Source organism: Elgaria multicarinata, chromosome 8, assembly GCF_023053635.1.
Source record: "Elgaria multicarinata webbii isolate HBS135686 ecotype San Diego chromosome 8, rElgMul1.1.pri, whole genome shotgun sequence".
Taxonomy (NCBI): domain Eukaryota; kingdom Metazoa; phylum Chordata; class Lepidosauria; order Squamata; family Anguidae; genus Elgaria; species Elgaria multicarinata.
Genome location: NC_086178.1, coordinates 16,443,564 through 16,463,957, shown reverse-complemented (window position 1 = coordinate 16,463,957; position 20,394 = coordinate 16,443,564). Strand labels below are relative to the sequence as shown.

General features: G+C 44.2%; 1 protein-coding gene across 1 annotated transcript in view; it reads left to right on the top strand.

Moving 5' to 3' along the window:
* The window catches only part of MFN1 (mitofusin 1), a 43,498-nt gene that overhangs the window by 11,459 nt on the left and 11,645 nt on the right, over window positions 1–20,394 (top strand). Inside the window, exons 7-13 of the mRNA XM_063131946.1 lie at window positions 2,425–2,533; window positions 7,414–7,521; window positions 9,020–9,173; window positions 10,801–10,868; window positions 14,810–14,931; window positions 16,454–16,580; window positions 19,999–20,103. Coding sequence (XP_062988016.1) covers window positions 2,425–2,533; window positions 7,414–7,521; window positions 9,020–9,173; window positions 10,801–10,868; window positions 14,810–14,931; window positions 16,454–16,580; window positions 19,999–20,103 — 793 coding nt within the window. The remainder of the gene's footprint in view (window positions 1–2,424; window positions 2,534–7,413; window positions 7,522–9,019; window positions 9,174–10,800; window positions 10,869–14,809; window positions 14,932–16,453; window positions 16,581–19,998; window positions 20,104–20,394) is intronic.

Sequence of the window (20,394 nt, the reverse complement as noted above, 5' to 3'; positions counted from 1 at the left end):
CAAGAATGGTCCCTGCTGTCACTCCGCTCCTAAGTGATCAGGGCTTGGGTTTTTAAAATGCAGAGGGCCTGCCAGATGGGTCAGGATAAAGGACTTCCTGAGAGAAGCTTAGGAGGAAACTGTTTCTGAAAAGGGGCAAATTCCAGAGTGTTGTCATTTGGCACCTTAAAAGCTTAGAAAATTGGTTACGGCATAAGCTGCTCTGGACCAGAGCCTGCCTGGCACCGGTTGTTCTTTAAACTTAACCCAGGCTGATGTGTTACATTTTAATAATGTGTCTTATATGTTTTAGTGATTTTTAACATGCCATTTTCTCATCTATAAATCCGAGAGGTTTTTTCGGGTTGAAAAGTAACAGAAACCATAAAATTTTTAATTTATCACATGCAAAGAGTGATTTGGAGAGATGGTAGACAGACATAGGAGTACAGATTCATCAAAGAGATTTTTTTACACAAATAGGCCAAAAGTTTAGGGCAGGGCAGGGTGATTTCTGGCTCTCCAGATGTTTTGGCATATAACTCCCATAATCCCTCACCATTGGCCATGCTGGCTGGAGCTGATGGGAGTTGTAGGCCAAAACATCTGGAGGACTACGTGTTGCCCATCCCTGGCATAAGGCAAAGTGAGTGACAGGGAGTGTGTTGCAGTTCTGTGCCACAGTGCAGACAATTTCGAGATCCAGTCAGAACAGGGATACATTTCTTGCATGGGACAGTGACTCTGATCTTGACCCATGTTACATCGTTCACAGTGTGATGGAATCTGCATCCAAGTTTTACCACCAGATTTCTAAAGGCGGTGGCCAGGCTTCGCAGAAGAGAAAATGTCTTTCTTGTTGTGTACGTCATATAACATATGAATAAGGTTTTGGGAGAGATTCATCTACAAAACTGTAGCAATAAAAAGCTAACATGGCTGAGGGAAATGACTGGGTTGTCAATCAGGAAATTCATGGTTCAGATCTCCTCTATTTCCTAGTTGGCTGTAAGCAAGCAAACCAGCAAATCCACAGCTGTGTAGGAAAGGGTGGGCTTGTTTTTGTTCCTGATATGTGTGAAGAGAACCCTTTCCTTACAATTAATTAAGATGGTGTGATCTGCTCATTTGGATGGTCAGGAAGCTTCATGCAGTTAATGATGTCATTTGAATTAACATCTGTAGTTCTGAAATTTTAAATAGCAGTTGTAGGAGGGCTAGATCAAGACCTTGGAGGAGGAGGGGTTACCCCCCCCACCACCACCACCACCACCACAATCCCAATAAAAACCTCCCCCACCCCCCCACTCCTCCATCCTTGCAATTAGCTCTGAGTGGGAAGTTTCCACTGGTAACAGGAATTTCTCTCCCAGGGTTAAGAGCAACTTGCAGGAGGGAGAATTTTATCAGGACCACGTCATGGGTAGAGAAAGGGTCAAATCCACATTCCCCCTGTGCTATGCTCCTGATCAAGCTCCTGCCCACTGCCCACACAATTGCTATTTAAACATTAAAAGCTAGACAGATTAATTGCAGTTATGTATCTCAATGTCATGCCTTCTTTTCCCCTTCCTCTAGCTATGTTTTTCAGGTGACATTTTGGAAATATGTACATCTACTGTCTTGCTTCTAAATATATTTAATATACATCTGCTTTTTTAGCTGTCATTGTCACATTCAATTACTTATATAATGTTATCACCATACTAGGCACTAAAGCTTAGATACGTGGCCCTACTTGGAACCTTACAACCTAATAAAACGTGACGGAATAGAATTGAGAAGGAAAATGCATGGGGACACAAGGACATTGCCTTACCACTCAGCTGTCCTTTTTTTCCCCTGCACACATCTTTTCTGCAAGACTTGCCCATAAAAACTGAATTTATAGCATGTTATGATGAAACAGAATTGTATTCAGTCAGTATGTGACGGGGGTGGCTTTGTCCTTAGGGTTAGAACTGTGTTCATGCAGCAAAGGTGAAGGGCTGTGGATCCCATTTCCCCTCCCTGCCATGTGCAAACATTGAGCGCATTTGTATACGAACAGGGCTTTTTGCTCCGTGTGAGCTGGCAAACAAGTGAGGAATTCTTAACTATAGCTCCCCGTTCCACCCAAACCAGGAAACAATTGAAAAATGCCAGGATATTAAGCCAACTTTAAACCATGTTTAAATATCGTAGTTCGTTCCAAAGCTGTTAACCATTGTTTCCCAGTTCAGGTGAAATGGGGAAACGATAGTTAATGGATGATTTCCTGGTTTGTTTGCCAGCTTGCAGGAGCAGAAGAACAAAGGGGCTCTATACACCGCCAAAATGCATGTTCCTGTCTTGTCTTATTAAGCCAAAATATGATTGCCCAAACTCCCTATTGTGTGTGTTCATATTTCTAAATTAGAAGAACTTTGTCATATTGCTGGGTAACTCTCTGACATCACTCCACAGCCCTGGCACAGATGTCACTACAGAGCTAGACACCTGGATTGACAAATTCTGTCTGGATGCTGATGTCTTCGTTTTGGTCGCTAATTCAGAATCAACCCTCATGAACACGGTAAGACTTGTTGTGTTAAATGTCCTTGTTGCCAAAGCCCTCCTGGATCCTGAAAGGGATGGCTTAGGATGGCTGAAATCTAATCTGGACAGTGCTGAGCTCCAAAGGTCTGATGCTTAAGATTGGGAAATTCCTTGTCCACTGATTATGTCAATCCTGAAGGGAAATTACTCTGTGCCTGGGGTGTGAGTATTGCGTCCAATTCTGGGCACCACACTTCAAGAAGGATGCAGACAAGCTGGAGTGGGTTCAGAGCAGGGCAATGAGGATGATCAGGGGTCCGGAAACAAAGCCCTATGAGGAGAGACTGAAAGAACTGGGCATGTTTAATCTGGAGAAGAGAAGATTGAGGGGAGACACGATAGCACTCTTCAAATACTTGAAAGGTTGTCACGTAGAGGAGGGCCAGGATCTCTTATCGATCCTCCCAGAATGCAGAACATGGAATAATGGGCTCAAGTTACAGGAAGCCAGATTCCAGCTGGACATCAGGAAAAAAATCCTGACTGTTAGTGTAGTACGACAATGGAACCAGTTACCTAGGGAAGTCATGGCGTCTCCTACACTAGAGGCATTCAAGAGGCAGCTGGACAGCCATCTGTCAGGAATGCTTTAAGGTAGATTCCTGCACTGAGCAGGGGGTTGTACTAGATGACCCTATAGACCAGCCTTCCTCAACCTGGGGCGCTCCAGATGTGTTGGACTACAACTCCCAGAATGCCCCAGCCTGGGGCATTCTGGGAGATGCAGTCCAACACATATGGAGCGCCCCAGGTTGAGGAAGGCTGCTATAGACCCTTCCATTTCTACTATTATATGATCTGTACACGTCCATCAGATTTCTGATTTGAATTTCACTTGAATGGTAGAAGCTAGTGGAATGATACCATTGGGTACAATCTGTGATTCCCAGACACGCTTCCATCTGAGTTCGACTGGACTCTCACACCCACAACTTCAAGAAGGTTACAGCATCGTGTGATTTCAGAACATGCCCTATAACGTTGACGCAGCGGGCAATATAGCAGATGAGGATTCCTCCCTGTCTTCAGTTGGAGAAGGGTGTGAGCCAGTTTGAAACGTTGCTGGAAGTGAGAACGCTGGGAGAGGTATCAGTGGAACAAATATAGCAGATGACACTTGAAATCCCATTCTGAGCTTTAAATCACTATCTCAGGAGGCATTTTATTTAAGAGTAACTTAGGGCGCTATCCTCTGCATGTTTAGACACATGAAAGTCCTACGCTTCCCAGCATATTCCAACCAGCAACTGATTTTTTCCCCCCTGTCTAAACATGCAGAGCATTGCAGCGTTAAATATCTGTTACTGAGCTGATAAAGAATAAGAGCTGATGTGCACATCACCCTCACTACAGGGAAGCTACCAGAAGCAATATACAGGGAATTCACCTCCCTGTATAATGCTTAATATAGCACGATTAAGTATCTGTAATCCTCCCTGCTACCATTGGCCCTATTGTGCTCCAAGTGAGACCATTGAGAAGCCCCCCCTCCCCCGTCACTACAGGGACACGGAACAGAGGAACGACAATCAGCAGTGTAATAAGGCATCTGCATAACAAGAGTCTCGGAGTTAAAACAGAGATGGCAAAACCCTCTGTGGGGATGGTGGCTTTGGCAGTCCCCTGCGTCCCTACTCCAGTGCAATGTCTGCACCAGCTTGAAGTCTGTGTAGAAATAAAGGCAGCTACCCTATATAAGATATCAAAGAATCAGACCGGCTGTTCATGGCTGTACAAATCCTGCATTGTTCCTCTGCATTCACTATTCAAGTCATTCAATAATTCATTTCCTGGAATTAACAAGGAAACCAAGTCAACTTTGGCCTGTAGTTTGTAACTTCTTCAAAAACAAAGACGGATGAATTTTTAATGGACTCGCAGAGCCTCATAATTATTTTTTTTTTACATATATCCAAGCAGTCGTAGTTTTTTTGGCTAAGATCCAAATGCAGAAAAGAGGCTAACAAACATATTCACTAATTATTTCTGACTTTGCAGCATTGTTAAGCTAAGCAGCCCCCTGAATGAACAGCAAGAGAGCCTCAAATTCCCATCTCCCCCCTGCATTTTTGTCACAGAATACAAATTCCACAATCCTAACCAATTATTTTTGGTAAATAAAACTCTTTACAACAAATTTAAAGTATTCATACATTGCTATTCCATTGAGAATGTGCATAGATACTTTCAATTAAAAATAAAGATACCTAAGCAGAAATTTAAATGTAATTTTTTTAATACGACTAGCAGTTAAAGTAGACAGAAACAGCAAACAGTTGGGACTACAGTCTGCACAAATGCATTTTGCCCATGGAAATTTCACAGTCAAGTTCTTTTCAGAAAATTGGAAATGCCTTTCCAATCAGTTGTGTGTGTGTGTGTGTGAATGGGTGAGTGTGTGAAGCCAGCTTTGTAGGCATGCTCTCGGTGTCTCTTTTTGCAATGGTTTTTTTATTATTACATGCAAAGAGGTGGATTTTGGATGCTGTCAGAACTTCTTGCTGCCCATGTTTACTCCTGAGTAATTGGAGTGCTGGTTGTTATACCGTAATAAACTTATTCATTCATTCATTCTCCTGAGTAATGGGTGCTGTTGCTGCAGCAGGAGAATTTGGTTCCAAAGGAGTGCCTTTGCTTAGCTCTGTGGATCCCTTCCCCCTGTTTTGCGCTAATTTATTTTATTTATTTTATTTATTTATTTCACTTATATACCGCTCCCATAGCCGAGTATATAAAATTTAAAATTCTAAAAAACAGAACATACACACATAAAGCATTTAAAACAGTTAAAAACTAAACATGTGGGTGATTAAGATGTACCGTCATATGCCTGGGCAAAGAGGAAAGTCTTAACCTGGCGCCGGAAAGATAGCAGCGTTGGTGCCAGGCGAGCCTCGTCAAGGAGATCATTCCACAGTCTGGGGGCCACCACCGAAAAGGCCCTGTCGATTGTAAACATGTGCAAAAGTTGTGGAAGAGGGTGTTCTTTGAGATTGAGCAGATTGTGGGATTTAAAGTAGAGGTCACACCAAGGATGGCATTACTCTCACTGCAAGAAGAACTTAAATGTAATAAAGAAGCGAAAGAACTGATAACTAACCTGCTGATGGCTGCGAGGCTGATTGTAGCCAGGAACTGGAAGATTCAAGGAGACTATAGTATTGAAGAATGGTATAAAGAAGTGTGGGACATTGCTATAAATGATAAATTGACATGTAATATTAAAATGAAAAGTGGCATAGTAAAAACGAATGATTTTGAAGGTGTATGGAAAAAGTTCCTAGAGTTTGTGTTCTCTAAAGGAAGTGGGAAACCACCAACAGATGAAACTATGAGTTTTTGGAAACAGGAATGAGATCCCGAGGTGGGGGGAGCACTGTTATGTTTAGTACAAATATGTTTAATAGGTTAAATTTGAATATTCGATATTAAGGCAATTTTATGTTTATGTATCAAGTGATTTTTATTTGTTGTTTTTGTTGTTGTTGCTTTAAAAATAATAATAAAAAATTTTTTGAAAAAAGAAAAGGCCCTGTCCCTCGTTGCCACACTCCGAGCCTCTCTCGGAGTAGGCACCCAGAGGAGGACCTTAGGTGTTGAACGTAGTGACCAGGTATATTCACGTCGGAAGAGGCGTTCCATCAGGTATTGTGGTCCCAAGCCGTGTAAGGCTTTATAGGTCAAAACCAGCACCTTGAATTGGGCTCGGAAACATACAGGCAGCCAGTGCAAGCGGACCAGAGCAGGTGTTATATGGCCGAAACTTCTGGTTCCCGAAATCAATCTGGCCGCTGTATTTTGCACGAGCTGCAGCTTCCGAACCGTTTTCAAAGGCAGCCTTACGTAGAGTGCATTGCAGTAATCTAACTTGGAGGTTACCAGAGCATGGACAACTGAAGCCAGGTTATCCCTGTCTAGATAGGGGCGTAGCTGGGCCACCAACCGGAGTTTGTAGAAGGCACTCCGTGCCACTGAGGTCACCTGAGCCTCAAGTGACAATGATGGATCTTAAAGAACCCCCAAGCTACGAACCTGCTCCTTCAGGGTGAGTGCAATCCCATCCAGAACCGGTAGAACACCCCCATCTCAAAAGTTCATGTGGCTCACTTTCCCCTTTCTGTGATAAGGGTTGCTGCCTGATGGGGATTCAAAAGCACACCCTGCCTCTAGAGAGCCCTTGGCTCTGCCTTACCGGTCTCAGCTGTCAGTGGCTGCCACCGCAGCTACTTATTTGGGTTTTATTTCAGTTTTCAGACGAAAAGGCTCTCATAGCTTATCTACTATCAACGAAAACAAAACGGTCCCTGCATTTTAGTGCCATACCCTGAAAGATATGGCACTAAAAGAAAAAAGGGACAGGGAGGGAAGAAATGGGGGAAAGTAAACCAGTGTGGTATAGTGGTGAAGGTGTTGGGCTGGGAGTCGGGAGATCAGAGTTCTAGTCCCTACTCGGCCATGGAAACCCACTGGGTGACTTTGGGCCACTCTCAGCCCAACGTACCTCACACAGTTGTTGTTGTGAGGATAAAATGGAGAGGAGGATTATGTATGCCGCCTTGGGTTCCTTGGAGGAAAAAAGGCAGGATATAAATGTAATAAATAAATAAATTCTTAAAAGTTAAATGGTAGTTCTAATAATGACCGACTGGAAGCAGTTCAGGCAGAGGAGAAACTTGATGGAGCTGGTCTTTCAGTAGGGCTAATGGAATAGCCCTACTTTTAATCTCATCTCCCTTTGCTATATGAAGACATTTTAGTTAATGGAATCTTAAAGTTCTACATATTTCAGAGCTGTCCAGTTTTAAAGGCCAGATCATTACCTTTTGTCAATTTTACTCTTTTTTTCCCTTGAAATAGGAAAAACAGTTTTTTCACAAAGTAAATGAAAAGCTTTCCAAACCAAATATCTTCATCCTGAATAATCGTTGGGACGCTTCTGCATCAGAGCCTGAATACATGGAGGATGTGAGTTACAGTTTTTGTATTGTTTTGAACCTGGTGGTGGAAGGTGCGTTTGATCAGTATTTAAGGAAAAGAAGTTATTTAAGGTGTCTGTGGAGAGGCTGAAGTGAGTTCAGGGATTGTCATCTCAGGATAAGCCATGTGTAGGTGGTGCAGAGAATGGTGAGGTCATAGATGGTATTCCCCCACACCTGTCCAATAATTAGCATGTGGGGATCTGCAAAAAGTTACAGGAGAGTTTATTCCCTGAACTGGAAGCGCTCTTAGACATATCTATATATAAATGTTTTATTTGTATATTCTGTACACCAAATACATTGTTGGTGCTAAATAAATAAATAATACTAATAATAAATGCGTTGCATGCAGGCTTCAAGTGAAAGTGAAACAGCACGCTGCCTCATACTGAGAGCATCATCACATGGGGTGGGGGATTGTGTTTCCTTACTGTCGCTTCTCCACACTTCCTCATTCTTCCCGGGGTGGGTGGGTGGGGGGAAAGAGGAAGTAAACCAAGACTACGTGGCCCATTCAGAGGCCGTTTTTATTGTGCTGCTTTTCCTCCACACAGCAGGAGGTCGTGGCACATTCTGTTTTAAAAACCAAGTCGGATTAAAAGGGGAATATTTTACTACGGAAAAATGAGCAGGAGGCGGATGTGGTCGTCTGAAGGACGCGCACACATCTGTAAGCGGGCGGTAGCGAGCGTGCGATAAACTGCTCGTCTGATGAATCTCTGAGCCTATCTAGCCCAGTATTGTCAACACTTACTGGCAGCGGCTCTCAGGGATTTCAGGCAAGATTCTTTCCTCGCCTTACCTGGAGAAGCCGGGGATTCATCTGGCACTTCCTGCATACAAACCTTGTGCGCTTATCAAACTGAGCTGTGGCTTTCCCAATAAGATTTTTTTATTATTATTCTCACAACACATTGAGGTAATTTAATGGCATTGTTATATAAGATAAAAGCTCTTCTCCTTTTTGTGGATTTTCATTATGTTTTCTTTTTTAATTCCATCTCTGGGTGTCGTCCTTTTTCTGGTCATTCAAATGCCCGAAGATGCCATTGTCAGGTTCTGTGTTGGTCTGCTGAGAGCCAAACGAATGAATTTGGGGAAGGCTTTCTACAGAGTTGCACTTTACCAGAAACATTGCGGCTGCTGTCGAAACGGGCAGCTCTTAGTCAAATCCTCACGCTTCGTAACATGTAGTAAAATGTGTCCTGATGACTTCACACTGTGTGTTTACCTGGTCCCACATCACCAGCTGCCACTGGCAGGGATGGGGAAATGCATCATGTGAGGACACCAGAGACAAAGAGCAAGTTTTATCATGTATGACAAAGGAGGAGGACTTGCCGTCGGATTATTATTACTATTTTTTTGTAACTTGTGGTTACAAAAATCCAGAGAAACTGCCTCTTTCTAGCTCTAAATGTATCACTCCCTCTCTGTTTATTGATGGAAGACTGATTCTCTCTTGAACTGGTGTCCTTCCGCAGGTACGCAAGCAGCACATGGAGCGTTGCCTGAAGTTTTTGGTAGATGAGCTCAAAGTCGTGGATTCTTCTGAAGCCCGGAACCGAATCTTCTTTGTTTCAGCCAAGGAAGTCCTCAGTGCTAGGAAACACAAAGCTCAGGGCATGCCTGAGGGAGGTGGGTATGAGATGTGGGATCCCCTTCCTACCATCATAAGTCCCATTCATTTCAATGGGTCTACTCTGCGACCCTGTTCAGACGACATAAAATCATAGAATAGCAGAGTTGGAAGAGGCCTACAAGGCCATCGAGTCCAACCCCCTGCTCAATGCAGGAATCCACCCTAAAGCATCCCTGACAGATGATTGTCCAGCTGCCTCTTGAAGGCCTCTAGTGTGGGAGAGCCCACAACCTCCCTAGGCAACTGATTCCATTATCGTACTGCTCTAACAGTCAGGAAGCTTTTCCTGATGTCCAGCTGGAATCTGGCTTCCTTTAACTTGAGCCCATTATTCCGTGTCCTGCACTCTGGGAGGATCGAGAAGAGATCCTGGCCCTCCTCTGTGTGACAACCTTTTAAGTATTTGAAGAGTGCTATCATGTCTCCCCTCAATCTTCTCTTCTCCAGGCTAAACATGCCTAGTTCTTTCAGTCTCTCTTCATAGGGCTTTGTTTCCAGACCCCTGATCATCCTGGTTGCCCTCCTCTGAACACGCTCCAGCTTGTCTGCGTCCTTCTTGAATTGTGGAGCCCAGAACTGGACGCAATACTCTAGATGAGGCCTAACCAGGGCCAAATAGAGAGGAACCAGTACCTCACACGATTTGGAAGCTCTACTTCTATTAATGCAGCCCAAAATAGCATTTGCCTTTCTTGCAGCCATATCGCACTGTTGGCTCATATTCAGCTTGCGATCTACAACAATTCCAAGATCCTTCTTGTTTGTAGTATTGCTGAGCCAAGTATCCCCCATCTTGTAAAACCACAGTGGTTAAGCACTTTGAGCTAAACATTATGGCTTAACGTGTCGTGCTAACCATTCCTAACCATGGCGCCTAAATGACCATGGTTTAAACACACTTGCTGTTCATGGCTTAATGTGTTGTCTGAACAGGCCCAGTGTGAATTTTCTGGAAGGTTCTCCTTTTTCAGAAGCCTTAACTTTTGAAAAGTAGGCATTTGCTGTGTGGCTTCAAGTAACTTAGAGATAGGGGGCAGGTGTTTTTACTTGCAATCTACCTGACTATTCTAAGAATCCCAAAATATAAGAAAGCATTTACAGTAGCCAAGTTTAATGTGTTACCTTCTGCATTTTTGGAAGGAAGATACAATAGAATCCCATACAGTGAGTGCTTATGCCGCTGTGAAGCTGGTTCTGGTGGAGACTTTGGGCCATGTACTGCTGTTTTGTTCCTTCTATCATGAGTTTTGGCGTATTTTTACAACTCCTATTTTATAAGGAATACCTAGAAGATCTGATATGTTTTATATAGATTATCTCTTAGCCGACCAGAATCCACAGGTAACTATGAAGGTGGCAAGATTCTGTACTGCTGCAATTGCTTGTCGGTGTGGGATGAAGTTAAATATTGAACAATCTTTTTACTTGCTAAATCTTGTGTTTTTATGGGTGAGACTTGTGCAATTGGGGTTTTTTTTAAATCTAATTATTCAATTTTACTTTTTAAAATTTATTTTTCATTATCTCTTACTGCTTTTAAATCATTGTATTCACAGTACTATTTTACTTTGCTGGTCTTGTGCTTTGGCTTTATGTTCGACAACTCTGTTTTGTCCTTCGTAGGTGGTGCGCTCGCTGACGGATTTCAGATGCGGTTCCAAGAATTTCAGCATTTTGAGAAAATATTTGAGGTAAATTTCCGGAGTGTCTAAACCAGTTGTTCTTGAGGGTGGTTTTTTTTTTTAAACTAAGGAATTTCCATCAGACCCCAATTGAAATATTATAGTCTCCATATGCAGCCACACCTAACAAGCACTTTCCTGTGTCAACGTTACTCACACCACATGCAGCATCTCAGCTGGAAGCACTTCTCAGTGGCATCCATGTTGAGGCCATAAGGTTTCAGTTGGCCTTTAAACACTACATTGTACACTGATCATCATTTGCATGTAAACTGAGTTTCAAAGTATTTTTAAACTGCCTCTTGATTCGCTGGGCCTATTTGGATATTATTACACACACGCACGTTCCAGGAACGTCCCCAAGGAGTTGGAGATCTGGTGTGGGGTTCAGGTGTCCCTTTGACTCTGAGAGCTTAAAGCCAGAGGGCAGAGGGCAGAAGGTTCTGCATTCAAAAAAAATCCACAAGATCTCTCATTGAGTCATTCTCGCTACAGTGACATGGGCGGAGAGGGATCTCGCTAACCTAAATGGCACTTCTAAACTCTTCCTGGGGACAAACTTATGAGGCAGGAAATGATATCCACTCAGGCCAATGGAGCCAAATGTTCCTTCCATCATGAAAAGAGCAGGCAGGGAGTTGAATTGGAGGGCTGCTTCCCTGATGCCGGCGCTCATAGGGCCGGGCTGTTAATGTTCTGTGCTATGAAGTGCTAAGCTCTCTTCTGGTGGAACTCAAATTCCTTTTCCATATTCTATTGCTGCTCCTTCTCCTCCTCCTTTTTCATAAATGTCTTGATTTGTTTTTCTTGTTCAAAAGAGACAACCGGTATATGAAATTGTGGCAAAAAGTTGCTATAACCAAGAGTAATTTGATGTTAAGCTCCTAGGGACATTTGATTGCCTTAATTGCGATATGGAGACAACCTTTCTTGGAAGTCTGCACAGATGGATGGGACAAGTCAGCAGGCAGGCAAAGAACTTTGCAGTTGTCACAAAATGGGGGCTGGGGGTGGAAGTGACATACTAGAATTGGATTCTCTGGCGTATGATGGTGGACTTCTCATGTAAAGTGTTGATGATGATGCAATGAGCATTTGTCGAATTTAACAAGTTTCCTGAATTTTGAATGGTAAAAAATGATTCCTGACAAGGACTTTCGCTCGAAATGGCCATGCTGTTGTATAATGCTTTGCCAATAAGCCTACTATTTATGATTGAGCTGCAAGGCAACTGTTTAAAATAGAACATGGCCTCTTCCCAAAATGTTTTGCATGCAGGAAGTCCTAGGATCAATGTTTGGCGTCTCCATTTTAAAGGATCTTGGATAGCAGAAGAACGGGTGGAAATCAAACAAACCCTGACTGAGATCATTGAGAGATATTGCCAGTGGGTTGTTCGTTTGTCTGAACCCAGGGCATTTTCTGCAAGGTGGCTTGTTAACCACCGTGAACAACCCCACAACAAACCTTGGGTTCTTAAGGCAGCTTGTTCGAGAACAATAAGCCAACCTGCATGTTTAACAAGCCACCCTGTAGAAAATATCCTGGGTTCAGGCAACACGCTAACTTGTCCTGGGTTCAGACAACACATTAACCTGAAGAAAGCTGGGAATTGTAGGCTAGCACATCTGAAGGGCCCCAGGTTGGGGAAGGCTAGTTTTGATGATACCGCACTAGATGGGCCAATGGTCTGTCTTGGTATCCACGGTCTCAAGTGTGGTTTCTCCAGCCCTGCTCCCTGAGATCCTTTTGACTCGAGAGGCCAGCCATTGAACTCATGACCTCCTGCATGCACAGCCATGTGCGCTGCTGGTGAGCCGTTAGTTGGGGGCAGCCATGGTTCAGTACAGCCACTCTTACTTCTGAGAGCATTGATGAGTGAACTGCTCGAATTGTGTATTTACTCATTTCTCTCTTTTTCCTGAGACATGACTAACTTTTCTACTTCTTATAGTTCCCTACTACGGATTTTCTGGTTGTGTGTTGTGTGGGGGTGAGAACCTAAACCCTTCTGCCTTCTGCCTATTTCCCTGTCTGGAATATGACTCTTCTACACATCTTGTCTAGCTCTAACAATGTGCTGTTTATATGTGAACTTCTTGCATTTTCATTGCTGATTTCTAGATCTGCTTCGTCGAGGATCAAGGAATTCCTCTTACTTATTATTTCTCTTTCCTTTTTTTATTTTTTATTTTGCTGTCAACTTTTGTTAAGGCAGGATGGGACCATGACCTAAAATCCTGAGTGCAGTAAAGCTAGCAAATTGAAACGTTCACCATTTCCTCTTTGCTAAATGTGGGAGTAATAATAAAAGTAGGCATCAGTAACTGGTCAAATACAGCCCTGGAATATTTTCTTTCTGGGAGACCACTTGGTAAACTGTGCCCTAATCCTTCTGCAGAAACTTTCCACATATGTAGACATATTAGTTTCTTTTCACAGACATTATGATCAGCAACTTGCTTTAGGTGGAAGATGAGATTTCACCCGAGTTAACCAAGTACTGGGTTAGAGGACCAGCCCCATGGTTTGCCACACAGTTGTGGTTACACAGATTCTTCAGCCACTTGCTTTATGGGAATGACTTGAGCATCTTCCCTGTCCCGATACAAATTTGTTCCTTGGTTTTATTTGTATGGAACTCAAAGCAGCATACAGAGAGCTTTCCAGGATGCATTCATCCAGTCTCTGACCAGATTCAGATCTACTTGGCTTCAGCATGGCTGCTGTATTAATGTTCCTTCTGACCATGATAAGGGAGATCCATGGGTATCCAGTGTCAGTATAGTGGAGATGTGCAAGGCCCTGCTTCAGTATTAACTGATATGCCTAAATGCAGGAACATTGACATTTTCTGTATTTGTGCATATTTGCGGAGGGACCATAGCTCAGTGGTAGGACAAATGGCTGGGTTCACACAACACGCTAACCCACCCGATGTGGGTTGTAGTTGAACCATGGGTTATCGTGTTGTCCGAACACAGCGCATTTTCCTGCAAGGTTGTTCACTAACCATGCCGTGTTTCTTGTTAGCCACCCTGAATAGCCCAACAACAAGACATGAGTTCTCAAGGTGGCTTGTTCGAGAAAAACAAACCACACTGCATGGTTAAGCCCCCCTGCAGAAAACGTGCTGCGTTCAGACAACACGAGAACCCACCCTGCGGTAAACGCAGTTCATTCAGACAACAACCCCATGGTGGGTTAGCATCTTGTCTTGCATGCAGAAGGTCCAGGTTAAATTCTTGGCATATTCAGCTAAAAGGTTCCCAGGGAGAGGCCTCTTCCAAACTCTGGAGAACTGCTGCCAGTCAGACAGAATAGACCATTTTAGGCTAGATGGACAAATAATCCGAGCTTTGTACGTTCCATAGGAGTGAACTTCCAAAGCTACCAGGATCTTGCAGCGTCCTTGCTTGAAGAACACTAGGGCCATTTCACCTGCTGTCCTGAGGCAAAGCTGTATTTGTCACAGCACGTACATGCAAAAGGGGGCGGCAGCCAATCACAGCTCTTTGAGCTGCACGTTAAGTGTGTTCACCACATTTGCATGTTACCTTTTCAGACGTGCACCTAAAACTGTCATGGGTGAAGTGGCTCTTAGTGAGACGTAGCCACAGAAGCCCATTCTTTGAAATTCAGAATGAACAGTTAGTGCCAAATGGATTTACGTTAACCTTTTCATCTTTGCTTTTTGCAACTCTTTCTTTTGTCCTTTGCACATTACTGTAACCGGACCCTAACGGGGAGCATTTATTTACTGGTATAGAATTGTGATTTTGTTTTGAGTCTGTCTTTGTTCGTTACATTTCGTATGCATTTTACTTTTAATTATTTTTAATTGCTTTAGAACTTACGTTAAATGAAGAGCAGCAAACTGCTTTCTGAAATTCCTGCGTGTTTTGGTGATAGAATTGCAGTAATGTGTTGTGGCTTGGGCCCCCTCGCAGGAGTGTATCTCGCAGTCAGCTGTGAAAACCAAGTTTGAGCAGCACACTATCAGAGCTAAACAGATCCTAGATACTGTGAAAAACATTATGGACAGCATAAACGTGGCAGCAGCCAACCAAAGGTAGGCCTCTTGCGTTACGTTCACGTTATTTAGCTAGAGAGGAAAGAGTCACGGGGTGGCACTGATCTCTCTTCCCTTTATCAGGAGGTAGACTATGCAGCCCCTTAGCCCACTGCTGCCAAGAGGTAAGTACCGGATTCCTCTGCTGTTCGTGCCTCCACATGCAGAAAAGGAGATTTCAGGCTTTCCTCAATGACGCTGGGTTTTCCCCTTGCTGAGAGCCTAGAATCCCAAGGAAATGCAAAAAAATGTCCACCTTGCCTCTAAAGCAGTGGTGTGTTTTAGCCTACAACTCCCATCAGCCCTAGCTAGCATTGCCAGTGGTGATGGATGATGGGGGTTGTAGGCTGAAACATCTAGAGGACCACAAGTTGGCTCAAAAACGATGTCTGTCAAAAACCAAGCATCTGAGCTAATAAATGGAGATCGGTGTTGGTACTGTACTGGGTTGGAGGGGCGTATTTCCCCTCCAGCTTGAGAGCTAGTGTAGTGGTGAAGAGACTGAGCTGTGAACCTGGATGTATCTGATTGAAATCTCACCTCTTTCATGAGTTTGTTAGTTGGCCATAGGCCAGCCCCTCTCTCTTTCTCTTCCTCAGTCCCATCCGTGATATATAGCGATAATATATTACAGGGTTTCTCCAGACGTCACGGGATATTTATTTACAAAGTATTTTAGCCCTGCCTTTTGCGAACTAGTCTTAACACAGCTTGCAGTCGCCACACAAAAATATAAAATATGAGGAATTATTCTTTTAAAAAGTGCAAAGTTAGCAGATCAAACATTAGACATAAGCCATTAAAGGCAGCAGATGAGACCAAAATTAAAAATGACAAGATAAAAGACAAATAGCCATGACTCCAATACCATTAAAAGGTCATGATGAGCATGTGAAAAGAAAAAGAGAATCTGTGGTGGCAAGAGAGCCACAAATTAAGTACAGAATATTTTGTAGATTAGACTACTTTACCATGGACTATTAAGTACATTGATCTTTAATTGGAGGGTCCGGATCCACATGTAAGCCATGCACTGATTTAAGGTGGGCAGTGCTAATGGCACCATCATCATTTTCTCTTTCTTTGCATGAAATTTTGTGTGTGATGCAGATTGCACTTTTTAGAGGAGAAATAGTGGCAGAGGGCAAGGCTCCCTGTAATTTTAAATGCTGTGTAGAAGTGGGAATGTTGGTGGGTACAGCTTCGCCTGGCAAGGGGGAGACAATTCATACCTGCCGAAATCCCCTCTTCTACATGACCGCCAAAGGTTCAGGAGTCTCCTACTCTTTCCACCTGTTCTGTACAGGACAGGAGAGGGTCATATATGGTAAAAAAATATTAAAAATTGGTCTTCCTATTGGGGTAAGGTAGGTTTGGGGCTTAGGAACTGCTGCTCTGGTTTATATTCTTGGCTGTACTTTTGCTTCAAGCTTACAGAGCCAGGGAGATGGTCCAATTACAGTGCTCATTGCCACTCTATTTCTGGGGTAACTAGTTTATGGCTGCCTTTCTGCTACCTTAGAGTCCATTCGATGGAGGAGCGAGAGGAGCAGAAGGATAGGCTAGAATTTGTTCAAAATCAGCTCAACCTTTTAACAGAGGACATAAAGAAGAAAATCAAGGAAGTTACAGAGGAGGTTGCGAACAAGGTAAGTTGCCGGCAGCTCATTCTGTTCATGGCTCCCATCTCAATTCACAACTCACTGCTTTGCAGGCACCATGCTGGCTATACCTTTCCCATACAACAGGTCCTTGGTGTTGTGAAAGCTTAAGGGATGAAATCTTAGGTTGATATGAGTGACCTTTTGGGGACTTTAGAGACTTTTGGTGCCAGAATCACTGTCAGTTCTAGTGAAATCAGTAACTGGCACTGATTTGCTGGCACTCAGAACCTCTGCAGGGGTGGAGGACCGATTAAGATGGTCCGCCCCAGGAGGCTGATGGATCCGAATGGTTTCCTGATGGCTCTTGGGGATTTTCCTGTTGCCTCGGCAGGTGATTCTGTCGATGCCCTGGTTGATCTCTGGAATGCAGAGATGGCCAGGGCAGTGGACACGATTGCTCCTGAGCGCCCTCTCTCACGTTGTGGAGCCACACCAGCCCCCTGGTTTTCCAGTGAGCTGGCAGCAATGAAACGAGTGAGACGGAGGCTAGAGCGACGTTGGCGGAAAACTCGGAGTGAATCTGATCGAACACAGGCTAGAGCCTATCTGAAGGCCTACTCTGTGGCAATTCGGGCAGCGAAAAATCTTTTTTTCTCTGCCACTATTGCGTCTGCAAAGAGCCGTCCAGCAGAGCTGTTTCGGGTGGTCAGGGGCCTTCTACACTCTGGCCCCCCAAAAGTGATTTCAGACCTTTCAACAGCCTGTTGTGACCAATTTGCCCAGCACTTTGCAGACAAAATCGCTCGGATCCGCTCTGACTTGGATGCTATTGTTGATGCAGATCCAGTGGATGTAACTTTGGCACCTGCTTGTCCAGTATTATTGGATACCTTTCAATTTGCACAGTCCGATGATGTGGACAGGGTCCTTGGATTGGTGAGAGCCACCACGTGTATACTAGATCCTTGCCCTTCCTGGCTATAAAAGCTGCCAGAGGGGGACTGGCTGAGTGGGTAAGTGGAGTGGTCAATGCCTCCCTTCGCCAAGGAAGGGTCCCAGCCTGTTTGAAGGAGGCAGTGGTAAGACCCACACTGAAAAAGCCCTCCTTGGCCCCCACTGTATTGGATAACTACCGGCCAGTCTCCAACATCCCATTTTTGGGCAAGGTATTGGAGCGTGTGGTGGCCTCCCAACTCCAGGGATTCCTGGATGAGACGGATTATCTAGATCCATTTCAATCTGGCTTCAGGCCTGGTTATGGGACAGAAACAGCTTTGGTCGCCTTGGTGGATGATCTTCGCCGGGAACTGGACAGGGGGATTGTGTCCCTGCTGGTTCTGCTGGACCTCTCAGCGGCGTTCGATACCATCGACCATGGTATCCTTCTGGGCCGCCTTGCTGGGATGGGTCTTGGAGGCACTGTGTTACAGTGGCTCCATTCCTTCCTGGATGGACGGACCCAGAAGGTGGTACTGGGGGATTCCTGTTCGACTCCTTGGCCATTGGCCTGTGGAGTCCCTCAGGGCTCTGTTTTGTCCCCCATGCTATTTAACATATACATGAAACCGTTGGGAGAGGTTATCCGGAGTTGTGGGGTGCGGTGCCACCAGTACGCTGATGACACCCAACTCTACTACTCCTTTCCACCCAATTCCAAGGAAGCAGTTTCTGTGCTAAACCGCTGTTTGTTGGCCGTAATGGATTGGATGAGGGCGAACAAATTGAAGCTCAATCCAGACAAGACAGAGGTGCTCCTGGTCAGTCGAAAGGCAGATCAGGGAATAGGGATTCAGCTTGTGTTGGATGGGGTTACGCTCCCCCTGAAGACGCAGGTCCGCAGCTTGGGTGTGCTTCTGGATTCAGCCCTGAGCCTGGATACCCAGGTTTCGGCGGTGGCCAGGAGTGCATTTGCACAGTTAAAGCTAGTGCGCCAGCTGCGCCCGTTCCTAGAGATGTCGGACCTGGCCACGGTGACACATGCCTTAGTTACATCCCGATTGGATTACTGTAATGCGCTCTACGTGGGGCTGCCTTTGAAGAGTGTTCGGAAACTCCAGCTGGTTCAAAGAGCTGCAGCCAGATTGTTGACCGGGGCTGGTTACAGGGAGCACACAACTCCCCTGTTAAAACAGCTCCACTGGCTTCCAGTCTGTTTCCGAGCACAATTCAAAGTGCTGGTTATGACCTATAAAGCCCTATATGGCTCAGGTCCAGGTTATTTGAAAGAACGTATTCTCCCTTATGAGCCTGCCCGTGCTTTGAGATCTTCTGGAGAAGCCCTTCTTTCAGTCCCACCTTCTTCAGAGGCACGCTTGGTGGGAACATGGGAGAGGGCCTTCTCGGTGGCTGCTCCGGTGCTCTGGAACTCTCTTCCTGGGGAAGCTAGGCTGGCTCCCTCCTTGATGGGCTTTCGGAAGCAGGCTAAAACTTTTTTGTTCAAGCAGGCCTTTGGAGAATAATCCAGCCCTCCATCTATGTTAATGTTTTATAATTTTGTTGTGTATTTTTTAATTGTTTATGGTTTTGTTTCCCTCCCCCCCCCATGTATATTTTAAACTTTGTAAGGCCGCCTTGAGGCCCAGCATTGGGCAAAAGGCGGGATACAAATAAATATGATAATAATAATAATAATAATAATAATAATAACAACAACAACAACAACAACAACAACAACAACAACAACAACAACTGCTCAACAGAGTTAAGAATGTGAGCTGTGAGCTGGGATTCTCCACATGACCTTAGGCTCTCAGTCTGAGTCCCTCTATTACTGATGTACCTTACAGGCTTTTTAGGATGGTGGCACATTGCAGCTCTCAGGATACGTGTCTTGCATGCTTGAAACTTCTTGGTTCAGTTCCTGGCGTACCCAGTTAAATAATCCTTTGGAGGCCATCTGGGAATGGCCTGCCTGTAACGGTAGAGTGCAGCTGCTGATAGGAGAAGACAGTCCTGGGCTAACGGATCGATGGTCTGAGTCTGTATAAGGCAGATTCATAGGTTAAGGATTATTGAGATAATATATGTGGAGAGCTTTGGGCATTTACAGCAGGCATTGTTTTAATAATAATAATAATATATTTAATTATTTCTTACCCGCCTCTCCCTTTGGATCGAGGTGGGGAACAACATTAGTACAGGAATACCGTACTAAGACGCCATCGATTGTAAGACGCACACTAATTTCAGTACCACCAACAGAAAAACAACAACCCTAAGGCATACCCGCGATTCTAAGACGCACCCCATTTTTAGAGATGTTTATATGGGGGGAAAAGTGTGTCTTAGAATTGAAGAAATACAGTAAACACATCTTAAAAATTCTTGAGTTTACATTGATCTGCGAGGCAAAGAACTTAAAATTTGCCCAAAGCATCATCTTGCAAAGACTTTTCGAATCACCCTCGCCTGTATTTTCCTCAAAGACCCTTCATGCTCCTCCTTTCATATGTTACTTTTCCAGGTGTCTTCTGCCATGACTGATGAAATTTGTCGACTTTCTGTTTTGGTAGATGAGTTTAGCTCCGATTTTCACCCATCTCCGCAAGTTTTGAAAATCTATAAAAGTGTAAGTTCTGCCGTGAGTGGAGGCTTGTTTTTGCTCCTCTGTTTTCTTAGTGTTCTAAGCTCTACTTTTCTTGCCTTCTAGTTTTGTATGACCTGAGCATCAGTTAAAACACCTCATCTATGTTACTTTTTGTGGTTTTAATATGCAGGGTCCAGATCTGGTCACAATCTACTAGAGTCCCTTTAATCGGAGAGAGATTGTGAATTCCGGCTGCTCAAATAGAGAGAGCGAAGCCCGTTAGAGAGCAATAGCATTAATGATCAGAGAAATCTCTCTAAGGATTGAGTCTAT